We start from the raw sequence: 26,467 nt of genomic DNA on the forward strand, positions 1-26,467 counted from the left end.
AGATAATTCCGTGTGTTATCAGCACAGGTAGTCCATCATAAATGCAGACCTTGCAATGCCTAGGTAGTAGAATCTGGCATGGTCGATAAGGCTTTGGTTACTCATCACTTCTGTTTGGCATTTAAGGATTAATGGTGGCAAGAGTACACCAGGAAATTCAACCTGTACTCTTAATATAGCAGAATTCCACAGTGTAAATATCCTATAAAGTCTGCCACCAACAGACTCTAATTAATGGATTTACTTCTTGTTTTTTCCATGTACTTTATACGTTTGCATATTCTCAAATCATCCAACTTGAATCAAGTTACTCAATACAAAATGCAGTATAATGTGAAATTTATGGGGAAACCTGTACAATTGAGTGTATCTGCATTTCTGTAATTGAAGCATATTAGGAAGCCTTTCCTATTGAAATCTGTTTAATCTCAGAATACACTATTGATAATATATATACTCTGGATTATAGTTTATAAATATATAATGATTGTGCACACAGTGTGGACTGTGGGTTGGAATGACACAAATTTGCCTTGGTATATCATCACTTCATTTATAAAATTGAGATTTTAGTTTGTAATATTTGTAATGTAACACTCCAGAATTATACATTTAATTGACTCTAATTAATTCCTGTGCTTAACTGCAGAATTTTTTTAAATCCTAAAATATTGGGATCTCTCTCAAATACTATCGATAGTAAAAAACCTTGGGAGATAGAAGAATAAGAGAGCCAAACTGTTTATAGCTAAGATTTATCTCCTTTATTACCTGTTTTTTAAAGTAATATTTTGAATAAAACTATGTCACTAATTCTTCAAGAATGGAGTCAACTTTCTTTTGATGATCCAGGATCACTGTTGTCTCTGTCAGTTATTGTGCTTTAAATACAGTACTGCCCTTACCTTGCTCAGTGATAAGTAATACTCATAGTCTTAGACTGTATGTGCTCTTTGAATTTTTTTATAGTTTTTCTGTTTCTTAAGTTACTGTCAAGCTTTCAGCTATAGCTTCTTACTCTTACACCTATTTGAAAAAAAAAACCTTCTAATTTGCCTCTTGTGAATGTGTAGTGGACTTTATACCTTCATATCTAAAAAATTCTGAAGACCATGCTCAGATGCTAATTCTCTCCAAGGAGTCATCAATAATTAGAATTGTATTTTTGACTTTTTGTTGTTTATATTTTTATTATGAAAAGCACTACTTTGTAGATATATAGATGGTTCAGAAAAGTGTAAAGAAGTTTTAAAGAGAAATATTTATAATCCTATAGTCCATAAATAGTATAACTGCTTTTAATAGTTTTGTTTACTTCTTTTGAAATGTCTTTTTTAAAGCTATCTTATATAGTGAAAATGATACTAATATAAAATCAAATGAGTTACATGCATTATATGTTAAATTCATCAAATAGGTAAATACTATATCCTTAGACTGATAAACTATAATTTATTTAACTACTTCTCCATTATCAAATATTTAAGCTTCATTCCAATTTTTGCTGCTATAAATGAGAAAGTGATGAATATCTTTGAGCATCAGTCTTTTGCCATTTTCAGATTAGTAGAAACTAGATTCATTTTCGTGTTTAAATACTCCTTTTTTTTTTGTAAACATACTCCATAATCTTTTGTCCACATTATTGTTGTCAATAATACTAACATTGTTAGTTGTTATTGAGTGATGATAGCATGCTTTGTATTTTTGGTTGGAATCCAAAAAATAATGTCTTCAGGTTACTTATATTTTATAAAAGGAAGAAGAAATAACCTGAAAGATTAAAAATAAATGAGATAAAAAAACAATGAGATGGTATAAGATTCAATTTAATCTCCCATGACTGATAGAACAACTGGTAGGTAATCTTGAACAAACATATTTTGCAGTAGTTTTAAATGTGACATGATACTAACACAGGTCAGTTATAAGATTTTGGGGGTCAAGTTAAACCCTTGTCACTTCTGCACAAGATTCTAATCTTCAGTTAACTTGACATTTCCCAGGAAGACTGATAAGGAGGTGTTTTAAGTTGGGTTTCCCAGTTTAATGAATTTCGAAATGGAGATTTGTATGCAAGAAGTTTGTTCAGGAATTTTCTTGGGATTACCTCCTATTAGGAAGTAGGGAAAAAATAGAATGAGCAGAAGTTGCAGCAGTCACAACAAAAATCTAAGCTTAGAAAATGTATCTGTAAGGTCAGGTTTCATTACATAGCCCCAGTACAATTACTGATAAGCTCTTTCTGCATTCTCCAGTGTTTGTATAATAAATTTTGTGATCGTTTCATATGAATATACAGAAATGTGTTCAATATGTATGGTCATTTAAAAGAATAGCTGTAAAGAATACATTTCTGTAACTGCCACCACAGTCAAGAAATGGAACCATGGAAGCCACCAACAGTCTATTTTCCAGTCACAACTCATTTTTCCGTAGCTGATTTTTATGATACTGATTTTAATGATAGCCATTTTCCTACTTTTTAAATTTATGAAAGGTAATTAACAAAGGCTAAAAAATCACTACTACTGTTTCTTTCTAATTATTATTTTTTCATACATATTATACACACATCTTAGGTATGGGTAATTTCATATTTATGATACTAATATTTATCTTTAAAGTATATTTGTATTTTCATATATGACTGTAAAGTTATAGGTAATCAGCTTGAAGAGAAATATTGGGTTTTTATTGTTAATTATTACACTGATATTTAATGAGCAAGAAGACAAAGCTGTTAGCTTCAAGAATTTGATAATCTTAACAAGCAATCACAGCATAGATCCTTTACTGCACTAATGGGAAGCACACGCAAGATGTTGTTAGAGAATGTTGTCTAACCTTGGGGTGACATTGAATACTTTCTAGATACCTCAGTTGGGGACCAAAGACAAGTAGGATTTGTACAAATAGGTGAAGGTAGTAGGTAAATTGAGGGTAGAGCTCAAGGGTCACTTCCCAATCAAAGGAAATAGTCCAGAAACAAGAAAAGTATGGCACAACGAGGGTTACTGCAAGTTCCTCCTTGCAACTGGTACTCAGAGTGATCCCTGTTTTCTCTCAGAAGGCAAATGATTTCTTTTAGTTACTGCATTTTGCAGGACAATGGTGAGAGATTCTGTTCTAGAGATAGATGGATACCAGATCATGAATATCATACCAAGGAATATAAATTTCATCATGAAGGCAATGAGAAAACTTCAGAATTAAACAGGAAATGACTGACTTGGCAACATGATTGTATTTGCATTTTGGGGAAGGAATTTGGGGAAAAAGAATGGAATTCTTTCTACAGAGTTAAAGCAATCCTAGAAACAGAAAAACTGGGATAGAGATTGTGTAGTCATTCACTTGTGAAGTTTTATGAGAAAAGTGGACAGATTTAAGAGACAGTTGGAGACAGAGTCAACAGGATTTTGATTAAATGAGGATTTTGAGGGAGAGAGAAGTAAAAAATTATGCTCAAGTTTTACTTGGATACAAGGAACAGATAATATCACAGGTTTGGAGAATAAGTTTTAGTATAATGTTGGATTGGTTGAGTTTGAAATTTCTATGGGCCTTCCAAAAGGAAATGATTAGTAAGCAGTTGTCTTTGTGAATGTGGAAAGAAATGTAGGGTAGAGATTGATATTATGAAACAATAGCTTAATAAGTTATTGTAAAATTTCTAAGTTGAAAAATTTGTGTTGATTTTGGAATCCATGACATCATACATTCTTAGAAAATTAGTCTGTTACTGTTAAAGCATCTAAGAAATAGTTGTACAAAACATTTTCTTGATGTTTAGTTCTTAGCAGTTTATTTTTTATCAGTATTATTTAGTTTTTTATTTTTATTGTTTTAGTTTTTACATTATCTAGGTTTTAGCTTTAGCCATAATATGTATCAACAGTAGAAATAAATACAGCGAAGTGAAGTTACTCAAGAATTTTTCAAATTTTGAGCAATACATACAGATTTATTAGGATTTAGCTAATTAGAAAGAAATGTGAAAACTATGTTTATATATTGATGTTTCTTACAGTTCTATAAATAAAATATATATAAATGTGGATGCATAACCAATGTGATCCTGCAATCTGTACACGTGGGGATAATAAGAATTCATACCCCATTTGAATCAAATGTATGATATATGATATGTCAAGATCAATGTAATGTTTTGAGCAACTAATAAATTTCTGATGTTTAAAAAAAATGAAATAAATATCCACTTTTACAAACAAAAAAAAAGAAAATGCTTTTAGAAAAAAATATGTTTTTAATAAATTCAATAGAAAATATCCATTGTTCATTTTTATCCTTATTTTCAGCTTAGTTATTTATAATCTTATCAATCAAATAATTTAGATATAGGTATACTGCAAACATTGCCAGATGTAAGTATAGGAACATAGCTAAATATTTAGTGTTATGTTCTTTGAATCATAAAATCACTATAACTGTCAGCTAATAATTCTAATGTACTTAGATGTGTTTTAATATCTCAGGTATACCTGGATTGTTCCCCCTAAAAATTCAGTTTATTTTAAATAATTTGTTTCAAAGTTAAGCTTAGCAATAAAATACTAATAGTTTTAATACTAATTTATTAATTAGCATTTATTAATTTAAATAAATTTATTAATTTAAAATTTCAGTGTAGTTCTTTTGTTATTGTGTTGAATGCACTATAACCATTTTATGTCTTACATGTATGCAAGCATATAATTAAATTATTGATTACTGTGATAGTAATTTGTTTTCTTTGTAGGAGAATGGTTCTCCTGAAGAACATGCCGTCTATGTTTGGGACCATTTCATAGCCCAGTCTGCAGCTGAGAATGTATTTTTTGTTGCTCACAGCTATGGAGGACTTGCTTTTGTTGAACTGGTAAGTGCACATTTAATTGTATTTTTAATTTTTAATTCCCATTATCCTTAAAGTTTTATTCCCTGTATTCCCTTTTTTAGTATCATTACTTTAACTTATTATATAAAGGATGAGAGTAGATATCTTGAGTAAACAAATTTGTGATATTTATGAAGAGTATAAAAGTTTAAGATGACAGAGATTTTCAGTTTAACCAGAATCTCTTTGCCTATTCCTTATTTACATATATATTTTAAATTTCTATATTGTAGTCCCAGTTTCTACACATTTCATATTTATATCTCCTGTTTTTTATGTGTTCCACTGAAGCTTATATTTTCTGTAAAGTATATAAAACTGGGAATATTTTGATTTTTCACTGACATTTTATCTCTATTATTTAGTACTTGATACTTGGTCAGGATTTATATAATTAATACTAAAACTACCAGAAAAAAATCCATTAATATGATTCTAACTAGAATGCATTGCTTGGCCTTGCATTTCAAAAAAATTTGTATTTCAAAATAATTGGACTTTTCGAGTTCATGTGTAAAATTATATGTACATGAGAGAAAAAGCTACTAAAATTTCTGAATTTTGTCTTTATTATATGCAGTATCACAAGCAGCATAATCTTATGCCAGTGTGGCAATTGTGATATAATCAATACTAAAGAAGTACTAATGAAGAATTTGTGCCTCCATGTCCATACTCCCTTATGTCAAGAAGATATCATTACTATAATAAAATGATTAGTGTGATAAAAGTACATCTGATAATTTTAAATCCAAATGGATTAAAGCAAACATTAAAAGTAGGCACAATATCAATTGTCTAATTTTTGTGTTTCTAGACTTTGGTGAGTATTTCTGTATGTCATGGAAACTAAATATATTCTCATGGACTTTTCTACTGCTTTATGCATTATTGCTTCTTTAGATGATGTAGATATAAAACTGATGATGACTTCTGACACTTGAGAATGCTTTAGCCTATGTAAATCTACAAATTCTTAAGCTATTTTAAGATCAATAAGTAAATTAAATCACTTATTTCTTTAATTTACTTCAGTTTTTAGGGATTATTTTCAAGTAATTTTCTCTGCTAAAATTATTTATTCATATATAACAGATAGCTTAAGTTAGCTCTTTAGCACATTAATGTGATATACTTTTAAAAATATAAATGTTACTTTTCAAAGAATTCCTTCCAATACCTACAGATACATAATTATACAGACATAGATGCAGATAGCTTATTTTTTCTCTATAAGCCATTAAATTACTTTAAACATAAATTTTTTGGACTTGTAGAGTGACTTAAAATATGTGAGGACCTGAAACATTCATCAAATTTCAGATTTCTGTGAGAAATAAATTCCTTTTTCTTTTTCTGCCTTTAATTTATAAAAACCTTTATCATACCAAATTTGGAATTTAAGTGTATTTTGGACCATTTTAAAAATGAACTTAAGATGCCAGGGTTGACAGATCACCAGTATGTCAGTCCTGTTTTGCCTGTCCTTCTTGTCACACACTGGTGGATATTTCTTCACTTTTGTTCCACTTTAATATAAAGCACACAGATGTTTCAGAACAAGACTTGACTTCTGACCTTGAGGCTATTAGGGTCAGGGTCCTCAGGGCCTGTGAAATTATCACAAGCTGAGCTAAAGTTTTTCTCCATCACAGGAAGTAACCAGTAAGTAAGAAGTTAAAAAGGAGCTTTGTCAGAGAGACAAGATGGTCTCAGTAAGGGTCAGCTTCTGTAGTCTGCTATCTCTGCAGGAGGCACATGCTTGGGAGGAGGAATATAATATAACCACTGGCACATCACATATCTGTCAGGCAACACTAGGGCTGAGAAGTCTATTTAATGTAATATACCTTGTTTAGTTTTTAAAATATGAATGGCAATTATCTCAACTTCATATATATGCTACTTTTTGAGAAATAAGTGATTGTAGTATGTAATAGAGGTATACAGATGGTGGCAACTGAAGAAAGAGTGCTTCCTGACCTAATAAAATGGATTCCTCTAAGCAAATAACATCGTATACTGATGAGTTTAACCTTAATATTTTACAAACTCGATGAATATATTTAAGTTCATTATGTTTATTTTTTAAAAGGCTTTTTTAAAAGCATTGTTAAAGAAACCAAATACTGAAATGCTTTTAAACCTTTTGCTTTTGCTAAAACTAAATAATTTCTTTCATATTCTAATATTCTTAGGAAAAAGTCATGGTGTTTAAAATGTTAACAAATATTTATTCTCTCTGGATTTTTCAATAGAATATATGAAATTTTACATGGATTCAAAATTTTAACATAGCTTTACAAGAAAGTGAACTGTGAAGATTAATATATAATCATAAATTATTAATTAGTTTTTTATCTCAATAGTGCATTTTATATATATAAATATAATACATCAGAAACTTTGGATTCCAGTAAGTTTAAATTTTTTTCTTTGTTTTTTCAGTGCTAGCCATCAAACTCAGGGCCTTGTGTGGTTCTCTCTCTTTCTCTCTCTTGCTCTTAGTTTGCAGCATTATGTGTGAATGTATCATTTTTCTACTACTTATTTTATACCTGCTGTAATTATTAACCATAATTAGAATGTACCAGATGCATCTGGAAGACAACTACATAAACAAGTTCACTGGGGTGTTGTTTTGTTTGTTTGTTTGTATTTTTACTGTGCTGAAGATCAGATCCAGAGCTTCACACATGGTAGGCAAGGCATTCTGACATTAAGCTGCATCCCAGCCCTTTTAAAATTTTTTATTTTGAGACAGGGTCTCACCAAGTTGCCCAAACTGGCCACTAACTTTTGATCCTCCCACCTCAGACTTTAGAGTAGCTATGATTACAGACATGCACCATCATGCCTTGCTCACATTCTTCTTTAGGTCATGAATGTCAGAAAAAGTTATTTTAATGTAAACTGTGTGACAAGTACAGTTTCACCAATAAATGCAATTACTTTTAGTACTTATTGTTTGAATAACAGGTACCAGTCAGGACTCAGGATGAAATGCATCTTGACATCCACTAAATGAAAACTGTGTATAATTGTTGGTTAAAATTAAATGTGCTGCTAGTAGATATCTGAAGATAAATTACTTTTAAATTATTGAGCTTTCATATTATACTAGTTTTTGTTTATTAAAACTGAGAACATTGATTATTTCCTATGTTAAAATGTTGACTTTCTCCTATAAAAGATATTATTTTCATAACCAATGCTCATTTTGGGGAACAAATCTTGGACTCTAAACAGATCTAGCTTCAAGAACACAATTTACAGTTTGTGAGAAAAATTATACTAAAAACTACCTTTCTCTGCTTTTGCTTGCATCATATAGTAACAATTCACATTTCGAATTTGCTAAATTTTTTATGATTCTAGTAAAAATTAGTATTGATAAAACTGTTCTTATATCTCTCACAGAGTTCAGTCACTAAAAATGTAAGTATTTAGTTTATGAACTGATAGTGAATGTTTGAAAGCAATCACTTTGCAGTTATCAGTTCTACATATTTAAAGTGTTGCCAATATTTAAAGTTACAATTATTAAATGATCATTTTTGTCTTAGAAAATTTATTTTATAACTTGTGGAATTAATAATCATAATTAGAATGTACCTACCAGATTCATTTGAAAGACATCTACAAATAATGGATCTTACTTTTGTCTTATTAGCTGTTAAAACTTAAGGCTGTTTTTAAAAATTAACTGTCATTTTAAAACAAGGCAATATTTGACCTTTTTCATTATTTCTTCTCCATCCACTTTAATAAAGTGATTCATTGCTTCTATTATTAGTCATTTCAGAGTGTTTTGTTCTTGTCTTTCCAAGTGATGATCAGTTTGGCAAAATCAAGTAACCTTAAATTTTTCCTTTTTTGAAAATGAACTGACTTTCCTTGTCAGTGCCCAGTCACCAATCTCTGCTCACCTTACCATACCTATTTGTAGCCCTCAATAAATCAATTTGCATTCAGATTTCATTCCTTAAATAAATGTGCTCATATTTTTTGTAAAACATATTAAATATTTTATTAAATGTTTCACTAGTTTATTGAATACTCTGAGCTGATTAAAAAATCATTATCTTTCTTATTATTTATATTTCCTTTCCCATGTTATTAGTGGTATGTTCACAACCACCATTAAAAACATCACTTAGAAATGTGTGAAAACAGCTTCTTTTGAAAGAGTGTCTCTACCCACTTTTGATTTTGGTTTCTCCATGCTTGTCAGCACTTGATTGGCATCTCACTTGCATGTGAATTAAGGAATGAAGGGAACTCTATTTTCCTGCCATTGTTCCATGCTGGGCTCCCTGGCCTCCAGGCAGCCTAAGCTGCCCTTGAGCAGCTGATAGAGGACTAGTTTTTGGAGGAGCTATGTGAGGACACTCAACCTCAGTCTACTTTCAGTAGATCTTTTTAAATTGCCTAGAGCATGATTTAGAATTACTAAAATTATCTTTTACCTTTAGAGATATCAATTAACTATAACCTTAAAGAAGTAATAATTTATTTTGTCCATAAAGAACAAAGTAAATTGAACATTTGTAAAGTGTCTGCTTAATGTGATCAATGGGAATACCTAAAAGTTGGAGTGCTGGGAATCAAGAATTGAGGGGAGGTAAAATGAGAGAAGATAAGTCAGAGAAAAATTGAGTCAAAATAATATCAAAATAATTCAGGCTGAAAACACTCTTACAAGTCTACTTTAAAATCTAGGTAAAAAAATCTGAAAAATAAGGTGTCATTTCAGTAAAACTACAAAAAATCCTAATTAGTTTGTTTTTAAGTTGTTTTGTGTGTGTGTGTTTCTATCTTGACTTGCTCAAATGATCTAGAAACAACTTACAAATAAATCTAATATTGTCCCCAAATTTCAGAACACAAGATATTACAATCTAAATAGTTAAATATCCTACAGTTACTTCACCAGTAACTTTTATTAATAAATTTAGTAGTTCTACCTCCTCTCCATTTAAATATTGATTGATTTGGAAGTTCTGCCTGATCAATTCTCTCACATTATATAGTGCTATTGTTTTTGCTGTGGTATAAGTCTCTTTAATCTTCAACTCACTCTTCTAAGTATAGTCTTTTCAATAAAAGAGGAAAACTATTAAAACTAAATTATATATTCATAATATAGTATGGCAGTCTATGGAATAAGCCTAGAAAACTTTACATTTCTTTCCACCCATTAGTTTAATGTTAACTTTAATTTAATCATTAGCTTATTTTGGTATGTTTTCATTTTTTAAACTTTTTTTAAGATATAACTTACTTATCTTTATTGATATGGAGATATAATAGAGAGTTTTTAAAGCTAATAGAGATACAATTCACATACCATAAACTTTGTCCTTTAAAGTGTATAATCCAGTGGTTTTAGCATATTCATGAAGTTATACAACCATAACCCATGTCTAATTTAGATAGTACCCCAAAGTTGGAGAATACTAGATATTTTAACATGAGTCATCTTAAATATCTGCCTCAAGTGTTTCTGTTACTTGAGTTAATTTTTTGAATCTAGATATTCTGTTGTCCCAGAACTGTTTGTTGAAAAGACTATTATTTCCCTTCTGATTTGTCTTAACACCCTTGTCAAAATCAGCTAAATATAAATTAAAGGGGGTTTTATTGAACTCTGAATTCTATTCCATTGATACATATGCCTGTCCTCATGTCAGTACCACATTACTTGCTAATTATAACTTTGTAGTGGGTTTTAAAATTAGAAAGTGATTGAACTTTGTCCTTTTCATGTTTGCTTTGATACTAAAGGCCCCTTGCATTTCTATATGAATTTTATGATCAATTTATTAATTTCTGTAAAAAAGTAGAAGGGAAAAAAAGTATTTTGATTGGGATTGATTAAATTTGTAGATCCGTTTGGGATTATTGCTATCTTAATCATATTCTTTTTCAATCCATGAACATGGGGGTTTTTTTCCATTTATTTAGGTCTTTTCAAAAATGCTTTGCAGATTTTAGTAGACAATTCTAAGCACAATTTTTTATATCTCTGTTTGTATACAAATTAGAGTCACACCATTAGTGTCTTCATCCATGTATTTAGGGTAATAATTTCCATCTCATTCCACTGTATTTCCTACCCCATTCCCTACTCGCTTCAACTCCCTCCCCTTTGCACTATCTAGAATTTGTCTATTCTTCCCATGCTCTCCCCACCAACCCCATTATGAATTAGTATCCTTATCTCAGAGAAAATATTCAGCATTTGGTTTATCATATTTTCTTTATCCGTTCATCAACTGAAGGACATCTAAGGTTGGCCCCATAGTTTAGTTATTGAAGTCTTACACATTTTTATAAAATTTATTCCTAAGTATTTTTTGTGTTGTTATTCTATGTGAAATTGTTTTCTTAATTTTATGTTCACATTGTTCATTACTAATATATAGAAAAATGATTGATCTTATAATATAGATCATGTATCCTATAACCTGAATTCATTTGTTAGTTCAAATCATTTTATTTGTGGATTCCTTAGAATTTTCCTAGTTCAAGACCATATCATTTGTAAATATAAATATTTTACATATTTCTTTAAAATCTGGATGCGCTATTTATTTATTTATTTTTGCCTGTTTGCCCTGACTGAAAAGAACCTCCTGTGCAAGATTGAATAAAAGTTATACTGAACTATAAAACTATAAAAGTTACAGTGGCTACGGTGAACGCTCTTGTTTCTGATCTTAAGGGGAAAGAATGAAGTGTTTCACCATTAAGTATGATGTTGGCTATGATTTTTTTCCATATTTGATGTATTATTTCCCATAAGAACTTAGTATGCTCTTAATGCTTCAGTCACACCAAGATCAGATTATTGAGAAGGCCGCTGAAATGGAGAAAAACTTCAATAATCTTTAATGAAGATCTCTTTGTACAATAAGTGATTCATGCTATTCCATTGGAATTACCTTTGGAAGAGACTTTTTCTATACCTACATAGACAGTATACATCCAGTCCTTAATGTCCTCCCTGGATCTGAATAGCTGAGAGATTGGTCACTGTATGTCTCTGTTCAACAGAGACAGCCGGGAAACCAAGGAACCTGGTAAAATTAACATAATACTCATTAAGGAGAATTCAGAGAAATTGACATATTAATTTTGTTAAATATAAATTATTACATAAGGAGTATTTCTTTTTTATTTGTTTTGTAGAATATCTTGATGAGATTTTTGTACTTTACTGCAAATGTGAGGGTATGATTGACTTTTGTAAACCTTTTCTTAGGAGTGTAGGAAAACATTTTAATTAATTAGTGACCCATTTTTACTGTTCTATAGCCTTATGATAATCATTTTTAAGCTCTCCCACAAATAAAATTTCCAAATGTATTTAAAGTCCTATGATTTGACATCTGACATTAAAAGGGATTTTTAAAGAACAAAAATTTTGTGATCAACGCTATTTAACTTCTACCTTAGAAATTAACACCCCATCCTTATTAAATAATTTACTCAAATTAACTGAGGAGAACTAGGTAAACTTAGACTCAAAGCATACTGGATCCATGTTAAGGTAAAGCTTATAGGAATGAGGACGGAAACACGATCTAGGCAGAGGTCTCATTACTAGAGTTCAGAATGGTTTCAGGAGGAGCAAATTCAGCTACTTAGCTATATAGATTGGCAGGTAAGCTGTTACTAGGTAGAGTCTGTTATTATAGAGTTTGGTAACTCAATTTAAAAAGGGGGGTGTAATCTGGTTACAGGGAACTGAAAATTGAGGCATTTGGTGGTAAGTAAGCAAACAATGTGGTAGTTGGTTCTAAAAGTATATCTTCTCCCACCATACCTCATCTCACTACCTTATAGGAAAAGAAGAAAATATTACAGGATCTGGCACCAGAGAAGGATAGCAAAGTAGGTCTAAGTATTTACCCCTTTACCTAATAGTTCAGAAATGGAATCCTCTCCAAAGAAAGGAAGAGTCAATAGGAGTAGTAGGCATAAAAATCAGGAGCATTTGGAATACTGAATCAGGGAAGAATTCCAATTATGTGGCTTAGGTCAGAATTTAATGGAATAGAATACTGCATGTCATTCTTATACCTAGGACTTATTCTCGATACACTCCTTATCTGGTTCTGTGTCAATGAAGATGGGGAGGAAGTGCTATCCTTTTTCCTTCTAAGGTGGCCAAGATGATCATATTATGGATCCAAAACTTTCCTAGTGCTCAAAGACTATTAAAGCAATACTTATCCAAGTGTGGTAGAGAACACCTGTAATCCCAATGGCTTGGGAGTCTGAGGCAGGAGGGTCACAAGTTCAAAACTAGCCTCAGCAACTTAGCAAGGCTCTTGGCATCTTAGTGAGACCCTGTGTACACTGTCTCCTAATAAAAAGGACTAGGAATGTAGCTTAGTGTTTAAGCACCCCTGGGTTCAATCCTTGGTACCAAAAAACAAAACAGACAAACAAACAAAAAGTAATATTATTCTAGGCTTCTATAACCTTTATTTTTATAATTGCAAATTTTTAAGCCCATGTCCATATCAGTGTTCTCTCACCTCAAATTTTTTGTTTCTGGTTTTCAACACTGTTTTTTGTTTGTTTGTTTGTTTGTTTGTTTTAGTGATGGAGATTTAGCTCAGTGCCTAAATATGCTAAACATGTATTCTATCACTGAACTATACACAGCTTCAATACTTTTTTCATTAATTGAATTTAGATCACAATAAAGTAACTTGAACCACATAAATTTGACTTTGTAGAAATTATTTCTTGGAATTAAGATTGAATATTATGCCCTCAAGACAAGAAATGGTTTAAAAAATTGCTGTTAAAGATATTAATTTATTTGTTTGAACTTGCCCACTCTGTACAAGTACTGTGGAAACATTGAAATACATGCTTCTTGGCCTCAAGAAAGTTATAGTCTAAACAAACATATTTAAACAAAGATATTAAGATAGAAGAATAATTTTGAAATGGGATAACAGCGAAGAGGCCATTATGGTAGCTTCCTCAATATAAAAATTCATACAACAAATCTGTCTTGCAGAAAGCAACAAAAATAATTGTTTCTGTGAATGTATTGATATGCACTTTTTGTCAGAACAATATAATGCATTTTTGTTTTTGTCTTCTGAAAACCCTGGTCCATGGTTACTTTTCCATTTCAGTGATTATTCTCAGTTTAAGTCCCTTGTTCAGTGTCCTACTTCATAGATGTCTTTTGTTTGAAGTCACCTGAGAATTCTTTTTTTAACTGAGAGATAATTAATAACAAATCCATTATTTTTATTGTTTTTTACCATGCTTTCTAGCATGGCTAGATATATAATAAATATATACTTAAGAAATAGCTGTTGATCCTAAATTTATATGCAAATAATTTTCACAACCAGATCTCAGATGGTGCTATATTGGATCATAATCAAGAAAGTAGGACCTGAGCATTCATATAGAGCCACAGAATAGAATAAATAAGATGGAACACAAGAACAAAGTTGATCACTTAGGATTTAAAAAATGGTGATATTTAGAGTTAGTATGCTTTAATAGAGAGGGGGTACAGTGTCTTCCCCTGAGTGTTTGGACACTTGGAACAAGTATTAATGGAAAGCTTAGTAAATATCGGAATTCAACCAAGAAGTTATTGAAATCTCTTATCAGGGAAAGTAGCCAAACCTAACCCTAACCCCAAACTTCAGTTAGGTTTTCTATGATTAAATTAAATAAGTTAAATTTCAAATTTTCTAGAATCTGATTTTCCTATTTAAATACTTGTTAGTTATCTTAGTTTAGGCTGCTATAACAAAAATACTGTGGACTGTGACTTAAACAACAAACATGAAGGAAAGGTGCTGGCAGATTCTACCTCTGGTGAAAGCCATTTCTGTCATATAGATAGTCACCTTCTTTCTGTATTCTCACATGGCAGGGATGAGAGGCCAGTTATCTAGTCTCTTCTTCTTGTAAGAACACTAATCTCATCATAGGGGCTTGAATCTCATGACCTCATTTTAACCTAAGGGGAGGGGTTCTGCCTTCTGGTACTATTACATTAGGGCTAGGGTTTCAACATATGTATTTTGGGGAAATACAAATGTGCAATCCATAGCTTAACTACTTCACATGTATGCATTCATTCCATCCCAACAGCCCCAGAAATCTTAATTTGTCCCAGCAGTACCTCAGTCTAAAGTTTAGAGACTCATCTAATTATCTAAAATAAATATAGTAAGACTCAAAGTATGATTCATTCTGTGGTAAAATTCCTTTCTAGCTGTAAACCTGTGAAAGCAAACAAGTTATATGCTTCCAAAATACAATGTTGAATCTGCATAGGATAAATATTCCCATTCCCAAAGGGAGAAATAGAAGGAAAGCAATGGGTGATAGGTACCAAGGAAGTCCAAAATCTATTAAGATAAATCTCATGAGATCTTAAGACTTAGGCAAAATCTATGGCTGCATTCTCTGACCTCTAGGCCCACTGGGACAGCAGTGTCACCTGCAAGATATTTTAATGCCTCAGCTCTCTGCTGGAGCCCTCTCCATGTCTTTCTTTTTTTCTTTTTTTCTTTTTTCGCAAGGCAGGGGTCCTGCTTCTAGGGTTCTGGCAAGTAGAACTATTGCTCCCATGATTTCTATTGGAGACCATTTGCCATGATAAAACCTACATGGTCTCTGAATTGCCTTCAAAGCCATTCTTTCCTTTTGTTCAACTTTGCAGCTAAATAGAATTATTATGACATCCTGTAGAGTATAAGAAGTGTGACAGCCTTCCTTCATTCCCTCCCATTTCCTCCTTCAGTTCAAATTGGGTGTTTTCTTGCTGGAGCAACTAATTAAATCACGGTTTATATCCATACTACTCTCTTTATCAGATGTTTGCTCAGCCACACCTTTAGTGATCTTTTCAAAACATCTTTCTCATTTTTTACGTAATGGATGGGCTGCGGAATTTTCAAAGTCTGTAAGTTCCTCGTCTTTTTTGCTTAACAATACCTCCTGTATTTCTCCTCATCTCTCATTTCACTCTAAAGTCGAGAGTACCCAAGCTAATCCTCCAACACTTAGAAATCTCAGTTCAAAACCCAATTTCTTTGCTCACAAGTTCTACTTTGCACAAAACACTAGAACACAAACACAATTCTTGGCACTTTAACTCAAGGATTGCTTTTCCCTCTATTGTCCAATAACATGTTCCTCATTTCCATTTGAGACCTCATCAGACTTGCCCTTAGCCATATTTCTGTCAACATCTGTACATGATTATTTAGGTATTTTCTGAGAAGCTAGAAATTTTCTTAATATCTCTCTTTTCTTTCTGAGTCCTCACCTTGTTGCCTTTAGGTATTGGGAACATTGGTATTTCTAGTGCACATTTAGAAACTCTTCTAGCACTTACTGTTTACACAAGTCAAGCTCCACTTTTTCACATTTAGCATTTGTTACAGTAGCACTCCATTTATTGATACCAATTTCTGTTAGTCTGGTCTGCTATAACAAATGTACCATTGTCTGGGTGACTTCAGTAGCATATTTATTTTTCACAGTTCTAGAGAGTAGGAAGTCCTAGATCAGGGTCTTGGCATGATCAAGTTCTGGTGAGGACCTTCTTTCTGGTTTGCAACTGGTCATATTTTTGTGTTCTCAAGTCATGGAGTGGGAGAGACCTAGTCTCTCCTTCTTCTTGTAAGGACACTAATCCCATTGGGGAGGTTCTTTCCTTGTGATATCATCTAAACCTAATTACCTCCCAAAGGTCTGACTTCCTAATTCCAACTGATTTGGAGCTTAGAGTTTTAATATAGGAATTTGCAGGGAAGAGAGAACACCAACATGAAATCTGAAAGATAAGTGTATTCAGATTTTTTCTTAGTTTTCTATACCTTATATAATTTTCATTATAGAAAAAGAACATTAGTGTACAAATAAAAGTTTGCTATTCAGCATTTCAGTGACAATTTTATAGTTGAATTAAGCAATTAAAAAGTATTCTCACTTTTACTGTGACAAGTTTATGCCTAGATATTTCTGTATCTCGATGTTTAACTTGTAACATCTCATCTGTAAATTTCTTTACTCCATTGATCAGACATCTTTATTAGAAGAAAAACCTTATGTTTATCTTTCAAAAGGAGAGCCTCTGGACAGAAAGACAAAACATATTTAATTTTCACTGACAATAGAAATTTCCAATTTTGGCTTCTTTGCCATTATAAGGTATCAAGTAATGATTTATTATTATAAAGGTTGATTTTCTATAAGTTTCTAACAGCCCATCTGCCATGACAAAAAAGCTTTGACTTTCTCTGTAAGGTGATGCCTTATAAATTGTAATAGTCAAATCATGTACATCAGTGGCCTTCATATTGCTCCTGTTATATTACTGTTCAGTTTACCCCAGAAAAATCCCTGGTTGCAATAATGCTAATAGTGTAATGAAAGTTGCTATTATAGGTTCAGCCTCAAATTTTCAGGCATTTATCCAAATATATATATACATACACACACACACACACACACACACACACACACACAATCTAAATGTCAAATATGTAGTAATATATTGGATATCCTTATTGTATTATATTTTCCTATATTCATATATGAATACACCACCAGTGAAATTCTACATCATGTACAGCCACAAGAATGGGATTCTAATTAGAATAAGTTATACTCCATGTATGTATAATATATTAAAATAACTCTATTGTCATGTATATTTTTAAAAAACAGATTTTTAAAAAAGTAAAACAAAAAAATAAATTTTAACATTTGGTAACTTTTGCATTTTCTTTAAGGTGTTATGCTAGGTTCTTAGAACAGATACCTTATCAGATGGCTGTGTTAAAAGTCCTTTCTTACTCTTGTAGAACTGTATCATTGTTATCATTATGAAATCCATATAATATGTCAGCCAGTCATAATGTCCTAAGACATGACCGGGTTATGAACAGTCTGCACAATTCATAGCATTGTCTTTGAAGCTGAATTTTTAAAATAGAACTAGAATTTATGACTGTTTTGTATATCAGAAGCAGCAGCCTCATATTCATGCTCATCATCAACATCTTCAAAGCTTAAACCATACTTGGTGTGCATCAGGCAATTGTTCTAAGCAGTTGGTACATGTTATCTCATTTAATCATAACAGTTTTATGAGAGCAGTACTGTTATTACCATTTTACAGATGAGAAACATTTTAATATGTTTTTCTCCCTTTAAAAGTATGACCCCTCACTTCATTATAGTTGAGTTTTGTTGGTCTCCTCTCTTGTCAAGTACCTATTAAGAATAAACAATATAATATACTAACTGTAGTGATTTTTTTAACTTTTAATTGACATATTTGTGATAATATACATGATAATATACATGATGATATATCTATATCAAATCATCATATATATATACACTCAATAATCAAATTAGGATAACTAGAGTTCTGTTGCCTAAAGTACATTATTTCTGTGTATTGAGAATCTTTGCATTCTTCTAATTATTTTGAAATATTTATGAATTTTTCTAGACTATAGATGCTGTACTGTGCTATAGAACAATGGAACTAATTCTTGCTATTCATATTTCATACTAGTTATCCAACCTTACTCTCTCTCTCTCTTTGTCTACTACACATGTACTTTCTAGCCTTTAGTGGCCTTGGTCCTACTTTTATGAGATCAGTTTTTTTAATAACTACATGTGATTGAGAACATGAAATATATGTCTTTTTGTGCCCAGCTTATTTCACTTAACATAATGTCTTCCATTTCTGTGCATGTTGGTACAAATGATAGGATTTCATTCTTTTTATGGCTAAATAATATTCCATTGTGTACATATACCACATCAGTGGACATCTACATTCAGATATTACCAATTCCTTGTGCATATTCTGTCCATTCATTTTCAAAAGCATTTTAGCAAGAAGGAATTTTGTAAGGCTGTTCAGCACTTTGAATTGTCAGGTGCCAATATATGTTAATACCAGTCAATTCTGAACATCAGAGAGAGGCATGACTTCCCATGCAGTGCCCTAGTCTCTTCCCTTATTGACCATTTTTAAATCAGGTTATTTGTTTTGTGTTGTTTTGCTCTGAAATTGTTTAACTTCTTTATATATTCTGGACATTAGCCCTTGTATTTATATGATATCATATAAATGACTTTTACCATTCTATAGGTAGTCTCTTTACTCTTTGGGCTTTTTTCCTTTACTATGCAGATTTTTAGTTGGATGCTATTCCATTTGCCTGTTTTTGCTTTTGTTTCCTGTGCTTTTAGAGTCATCTAAAAAAAAAAGTTAAAATCATAATGTCTAGAAGCATTTCCCTTATTTTCTTATAGTAGTTTCATTGTTTCAAGTTTTAGATTTTTGTAACTGGTGAGAAATCGAAGTCAAGTTTCACTGTTTTACACATGGATCCCCAATTTTCCCAGCACCAGTTATTAAAGACTGTCCTTTCTCCACTGCATCTTCTTAACACCTCTGTCAAAAATCAACTGACCATGAACGCATTGTTTTTTCTAGGTTCTCTATTCTGTTCCCTTGCTCTGTATGTCTGTTTTTATGCAAATACCATGTCATGTTGTTCGATTACCACAGCTTTGTAGTGTATTTCCAAGTCTGATAGTGTAATGTCTCCTTCTTCATTTGTTTCATTCTGTTGTTGGTTTTTGCTAAAGATGACTGGCTATTCAGGATATTTTTTGGTTCTATACAAATTTTCAGATTTTTTTTCTAGTTCTGTGAAGAACATCGTTGGTATTTTAATAGTGATTGTATTGAATCCATAGGTTGCTCGGGTAGTGTGGACATTTTAACAATATTGATTCTTCCAATCAGAGAGCTTGGGATATCTTTCCTTTTTTGTGTATGTGTCCTCTTCATTATTTTCCATCAGTGTTTTATAGTTTTCACTGTAGAGGTCTTCTACTTCCTTACTTAAATTAATTCTTTGATTTTTATTTTGTCATTTATAGCAATTATGAATGAGATTGCTTTCTTGATTTTTTCTCAGCCAGTTCATTACTGTTATATAAACATGATACTGTTTTTGTATGTTGATTTTATAACCTGCCACTTCACTGAATCTGTTTTTAATTCTGACAGTTTATTAGTGGAGTGTTTAGGTTACTTGATATATAAAATCTTGTCATCTGCAAACAGGGATAATTTTACTTCCTCTTTTATAATTTGGATACTTTCTTTCTCTTGTCTATTTGCTCTGTGTAAGATTTTCAATAGTGTGTTGAATAAGAATAGTAAAAGTGGGCATCCTTGTTTTGTTCCAGATCTTAGAGGAAATGTTTTCAGCTTTTCCTCATTCAGTAAGATATTGACTGTGGATAGAGCATATGTAGTTTTTATCATATTGAGGTATTTTTCTTCCCTAATTTGTGGATAGTTTTTATCATGAAGGAATGTTGAATTTCATCAAATGCTTTTCTCTGTATCTGTTGAGATGATCATATGATTTTTAGCTTCAATCTGTTGATGTGATATATTAACTTATTGATTTGTATATGTCTGAACCATCCTTACATCCCTTGGATAAATCCCACTTGATCATGCTGTATAATCTTTTTGATGCTCTTGAGGATTTGGTTTGCTACTATTTTATTGAGAATTTGGTATTTGTGTTCATCAGGAATATTTATCTGTAGGTTGCTTTTTTACATGTGTCTTTCACTGGTTTTGTTATCAAGTAATGTTGGCTTTGTAGCATTTTGGCAGCATTCCCTCCTTTTCAATTTTCTGGAATGGCTTGAGAAGACTTGTTAGTTCCTTAAATGTTCGGTAGAATTCAGCATTGAATCAGCCAGGTCCTAAACTTTGATTTGATGCAGACTTTTTGTTACTGCTTTAATTACTTGACTCATTATTGGGTTGTTTAGATTGTCTATTTCTTCTTGATTCAATCTTGGTAGGTTGTATGTATCCAGGAATTTATAGGTTTCTTCTGGGTTTTTCAATTTGTTAGTACACAAATATCCACATAGTTTCTTATGATCCTTTGTATTTCTGTAGAATCAGTTATAATGTCTTTTTCAGTCTCTGATTTTATTTATTAGAATCTTCTCTTCTTTTTTTTAGTCTATGTAGAGATTATCAATTTCTTTTGCAAAAAAAAATCAACTGTTCATTTTATTGATCTTTTGTATTGTCTGTTCAGTTTCTATTTTATTATTTCTGCTTCTATCTTTACATTTCCATTTTCCCCCTGCTGTTAATTTTGGTTTTGATTTGCCCTTGCCCTTCTAACTATAGTGACTTTTGTCTTTAAAAAAAACTTTCTAGCTTTTCACATATTTTAGGGTGAAATTCTATATTTCTCCATTGAAATTACATGACAATTAGGCTTTCAACTAAAGAAGGAAAAAAATGTGGAAAATTTTAAATATCAGACAATCCCTAAATCATTTATATTTAAATTTTGAAAATGTTTTGATATTTTTTTCTGGAAATCTAATTTAAGCCTAAAAATTGAAAACACTTTATAAAGATCTAGAAAGCAAATGAGCTGCCTTGGTTAAGCTCCTGCTTGACTTTTCTTTGTAGCTTATTTCTTGCTGGACATAGCTATCTTCTCCTACTTATTCTAGTACTCTTCTAATAATAGAATTAATTTTTCAAGTTTGAATGGAACATTATCTTCTGTCGGTGTTTGCTGTTTCATGTTATCTGTATTTGTAAGTTAACTCTGTAAGTAATAGTTATGTGAGATAGTACCTACTAATAACTAGGCATTCTTTTTTGGACTTTATAAATATTAACTCGTGTAATCCTTAAACAGCCCAATGATGTAGGTATTATTATTATCCTCAGTTACGTATGAGGAAATTAATGCACAGGAAATATTAAGTAGTTTACATAAGATTATATAATTAATAAGTGATGGACCCAGAATTTAAACTCAGGCTTTCTGGTTCAAAAGCCCATGCTCACAACCATTAAGCTATATTACCACTCAAAAAAGAACACTTAGTTACAATGTAGTAGATCTGGTCATTAAACAGTACTTAGCAATACAACCTAAGCTTGACTCTATAGTGAAAGTGTTATGACCCCTGTTTTACAGATAAAGGACTTAGAAATCTTAAGGAAATTATGCAAGGTTGCACAAGAGTCAGAGCCAGGATCAAAATCCAAATCAGCCTGGTCTCGGAATCAGTAATTTAACCAGGACTCACATTTTCTTCTGATATTTTTTAAACTGCATTGGGTAAATGCCCAGTACATTAGGATATTTTTAATTACTGAGGGCACTTTCCATTTTAAAACATTCTACCTTCCTGAGCATGGTGGCCTATGGTTATAATCCCAGTGAGTTGGGAAACTGAGGCAGTAGGATTGCAAGGCCAGCCTGGGCAACTTAGCAAGACCTGTCTCAAAGTAAAAAATGAAAAGGGCTGGGGATGAGCTTAATGATAAAGTCTCCCTAGGGTCAACTCTTGGTGTGAAAAAAATAAAGAAAACAAAATTGCTTAACACAACAGTTTTTGGTAAACTAACCATTGTACCTGTTATGTATTTTTCAAATTGATGATGTACTTTTAAAAGTGAGAAGTACACATAATGTGCAGGTTTACATCAAGAAGAATAGAATTTTTTTTTTCAAAGAGAGAGTGGGAGAGAGAGAGAGACAGAGAGAAAATTTTTTTTAATATTTATTTTTTAGTCATCGGCGGACACAACATTTTTGTTTGTATGTGGTGCTGAGGATCGAACCCGGGCCGCACGCATGCCAGGCGAGCGCGCTACCACTTGAGCCACATCCCCAGCCCCGAGAAGAATAGAATTTTATTTGGTACCTATCGCAATGTCAACATATCAATATTAGATGATAACATCTAAAAATGCTTAATTTTTCCTCTACATATTGGAGAAAATACTATGATTTATATAACAAAAAGTGAAACCATAGTTACTTGATCCTTTGTATTTTACTTACTATGAATTGAAATTTACATTTCACTGTGAATATCAAACTACTCAAAATTCTTATATTTGAAATTAAAATTGGAAAAAGGGAAACATTTGGAGTCCCTATAATTAAGACACTTTATGTGATAACAAGTACTTGAAATGCTATGAGTATTTTACTACTTTGATTTTTAATCTCTCTATTTTCCCCATGTAAAATAGTAAAGTTTTTATAAAGCTTTAAGTCTAAGTAAAGAGAATCAAACATTTTAATGACATATATAATTTTATCCTAGAAGAAAAACTTATTAGAGCCTTATAAATGTAAAAAGAACTACAATTGTGAAAAAGAAAAAAAATATATTTTGCTTATCCTACATAGTTCCATATTTATTTCTGTTGCCTAAACAAACCAGTGTTTTAAAATGTCTGTATCCTTTTAACAACTAGATAAATGACTTCAGGTAGTGAATTTTATAACAGAAGACTTACTTTTATATCTTATATAATGTTTTACCTAGGAAAATTAATACTAGATAAGATACATAGTAGCTACAAGAAGAAACATATTTATTTTTAATATTAGAAATATTTGCTGCATACCTGATACAAAAATGAATCTACAACAAAATTTTCAAATCTAAAATATCAGAGACAATTAAGGTAAATGTACGAATATGTATTTACAGAGTTTTTGCTTGGGAGTATCTACTATTTTAAATGTTATTTTAGAATTTTTAACTTTTGAAAGCCTTTTTAAAATGTAAAATTCTTAATAAAAGATGGTTTACAAAAACAAATACTAAAAAATATTTAGGGAAGAATCTTGCATTTGGTTGTTTCTTTAAAGACCTGAGAATGTAACATTTCTTATATAGCCTTAAAAATTACCTGACCTGCTTTCAAACCATTTGACAGGAATAGTTGGTGTACTAGCTGTCTCTCACATTGTTTGGATTTTAGAATGATTTGGGGAGATAGAAACGTTAACTTTAAAAGGAAACTGTTTTCTATATCAATCAATAATGTAACCACCATAGAAAATAATCTTTGCTAATAGCATTCATTTTTAGTCTGAGAATAATGACTAACTTTACATCTTGAATTATTTCTCCTATAAGATTTTTATTTTATTCTTTATTCAAAAGCAACCTGAGATAGGATGTGCTCTTTTTGGATTTTTATTTCCTGTTCATGAATACAAACATACTTAAAATTTAGCCTTCTGAAGTGTCAGAAAATTCATCTATGTCAAGAAATTTCAAGAAATCAGAATTTTATTTGCTACCTTACAAGTAATACTGAGTGTTTCTCCCATGATATTTTTCCCCCTTTGATATACTCCAGATCCCAAGAAGAGTTTTTAACTAGCTATTAAAAAACAACCCATTTTAAGAATTTGCAGGAAGTATGAGATATTCATCAGTATATATTTACTCTCTGAAGCTGATATAGCTGTGAGGTTTTTTTAGATTCAATTGATCTATTGCGCATGTCCCCTCCCTAGGTTGCAGGACGTGATGCTATTTGCATAAGGCCCTGGGCAAGGTTCTTTCTTGCATTGATTGGCCTGTCCAAGGCAGCCTGATGTGTTCTTGCATTGATCATTTTGTCTTTTCTTGGAATACACTGTTATACTGAGTTCATCTAAAACATTCTAGGGAGAAGGTAAAACTTTACTGCAGATATTTCAGTTTTATTCAGATGTTCCTTTGAGTATAGGCCCTTTTTGTGAGAAAAGTATTGCGCTTTTTTTTTTTTTTTAACCAATTTGGATGTTTCTGCAGTTTGAGTGTACTGTAGACTAGATTGTATTTGAAAAAGCTATGTTAAAGAAAATTGCCAGAGTATATGCCACTTATCTTGTGCTATTTTTGTTTTTCAAACAGTGTATTTTGATTCCAGCTTGAAACCATTTCCTTTAAAGATCTCCTATACCCAGACATAAACTAAAATTACTGGTGTTTGCAGTAGGTAACTACTTGCGTTAGTTTCAGTGGGATGTACATTGATCGCTTTATATGTTTAAGAAAATAAAGTGTCTTATTTGTTTCATTATGAAACAGTGGTCCAGTAGGACTTGCCTGGGCTAGTCATCATTACTAATAATGTTAATGTGAATCATATAAACTTGTCAGATCTGGAAATGATTAAAGATCTATTTTTAATTATGGGTGTGATATATTTTACATCATAAATTTATGAAAGTAGTGTATTGTTTGTTGACAATAGAAACCTAAGTTTAAGGATTAAGTCTTCAACCAAATCTGGAAGAAATTGAGCAATGAACGTTTTATTGCTTAGCACTCTTATTGGCAAGTTCTTAAATCAACATTCATATTGTCTGCCAAAAAACATATTTGCCTACACAGCTAATTATCAAGAAAATGCCTATTACCTCCAACCTGTTTACTGCATAGTGAGGAATTGATGAGACAATGTAAGATTTTGTCAATATGCAAGGCAATTTCCTTCTCCAGACCAGCTTTCTTTTTTATCAGAACCTATGTGAATTTATAAGCAGCTTACTTTTGGCAAAGATTTAGAAATGTGTCATGGCTGAATTTGATTATTGTACTGTTGGTGATTAAACTCTGCTGTGACTATTCCTTAGTTTTAGAAAGTATATTTAGTAACACTACAAATCAGGATATTTTTGTGTATGCTTCTTTATTTTTATTAAACAGGTTTCTATTTCTGAATATTGTCAAATTATAAAAATTATATTTAATAAAAAATGTTATCAATTATTTCACTTAGTGGTATCACTAGTATCACTCAGTGTATTATAAACCATAATTAATAATTCTGTTTGTAAAATTTGATGCTAAAATATTAGAGATAATATTTCTTTTGTTTACTTAAGAAATACTAGAATTAATCCTCTAAAATTAAACCTGGAGTGAATTAAATATTTATTCTACAAGGACAATAACCATTTCAAATGGTTGGATAATGTGATTTACTGTTTTAAAGTGTCCTGTAAAAGTTATAACATTAAAGAGATATACATGACCTATGTCAAATTTATTCATCTAGTGTTCATAAGTAGATTTATTATTAATACATGCGACATATTAAGAAATACAAGCTTATGTTGAAAACTTAGGTTTGCAGGTGATTGGAGTTTAAATAGAATATCTGAAATTTTTGATCATTTTGTTGTATAGAAGTCAAAAATATGAAAAAAATCACAAAATTATCCTCTGATGATTTAGTATGACTTTTGTAGTTTTAGGGCAAAATAATATGAAAAATGCCAATGAAAAAGGAAAGAAGTGGAAAACTTCTTCAAGTACTTAAAAACAGCTCTTTAAAACTGAATCCTGTCTAAGGAAACATGGGTATTACATTGCAACTTTAATTCAGTGTGTCTCAACTTGGTACAAGTATAGCTCTCTGAAATGTAATTGTATACTGTTTGTACATTTTTCTCAAACTAAATGGAATATACATCATATTGCATAATTCACTTGTTTCTGGTGGTTAAATTTGCATATCTGAATGAGTGTGTATATGTGTTAAGCTTTTGCTAGATATAGAATTATCTCATGAGTGGAAGAGACTTTTTACCTCAAAAGTGAGAAGTGTCTATATTTCACAGCGACCCATGAACAAACAAGCTAATTCAGATAATGGAA

The 26,467-nt window shown here is 31.3% G+C and overlaps 1 protein-coding gene across 11 annotated transcripts in view; it reads left to right on the forward strand.

Annotated features, from left to right (window-relative positions):
* Positions 1-26,467, forward strand: part of Arb2a (ARB2 cotranscriptional regulator A) — a 460,304-nt gene that overhangs the window by 252,826 nt on the left and 181,011 nt on the right. For all 11 annotated transcript variants that reach the window (XM_076857015.2, XM_076857011.2, XM_076857018.2 and 8 more), the window contains one exon: positions 4,763-4,882. In XM_076857015.2, the coding sequence (XP_076713130.1) occupies positions 4,763-4,882 (120 nt within the window). The remainder of the gene's footprint in view (positions 1-4,762; positions 4,883-26,467) is intronic.

This window comes from Callospermophilus lateralis, chromosome 5, assembly GCF_048772815.1.
Source record: "Callospermophilus lateralis isolate mCalLat2 chromosome 5, mCalLat2.hap1, whole genome shotgun sequence".
Lineage (NCBI taxonomy): Eukaryota > Metazoa > Chordata > Mammalia > Rodentia > Sciuridae > Callospermophilus > Callospermophilus lateralis.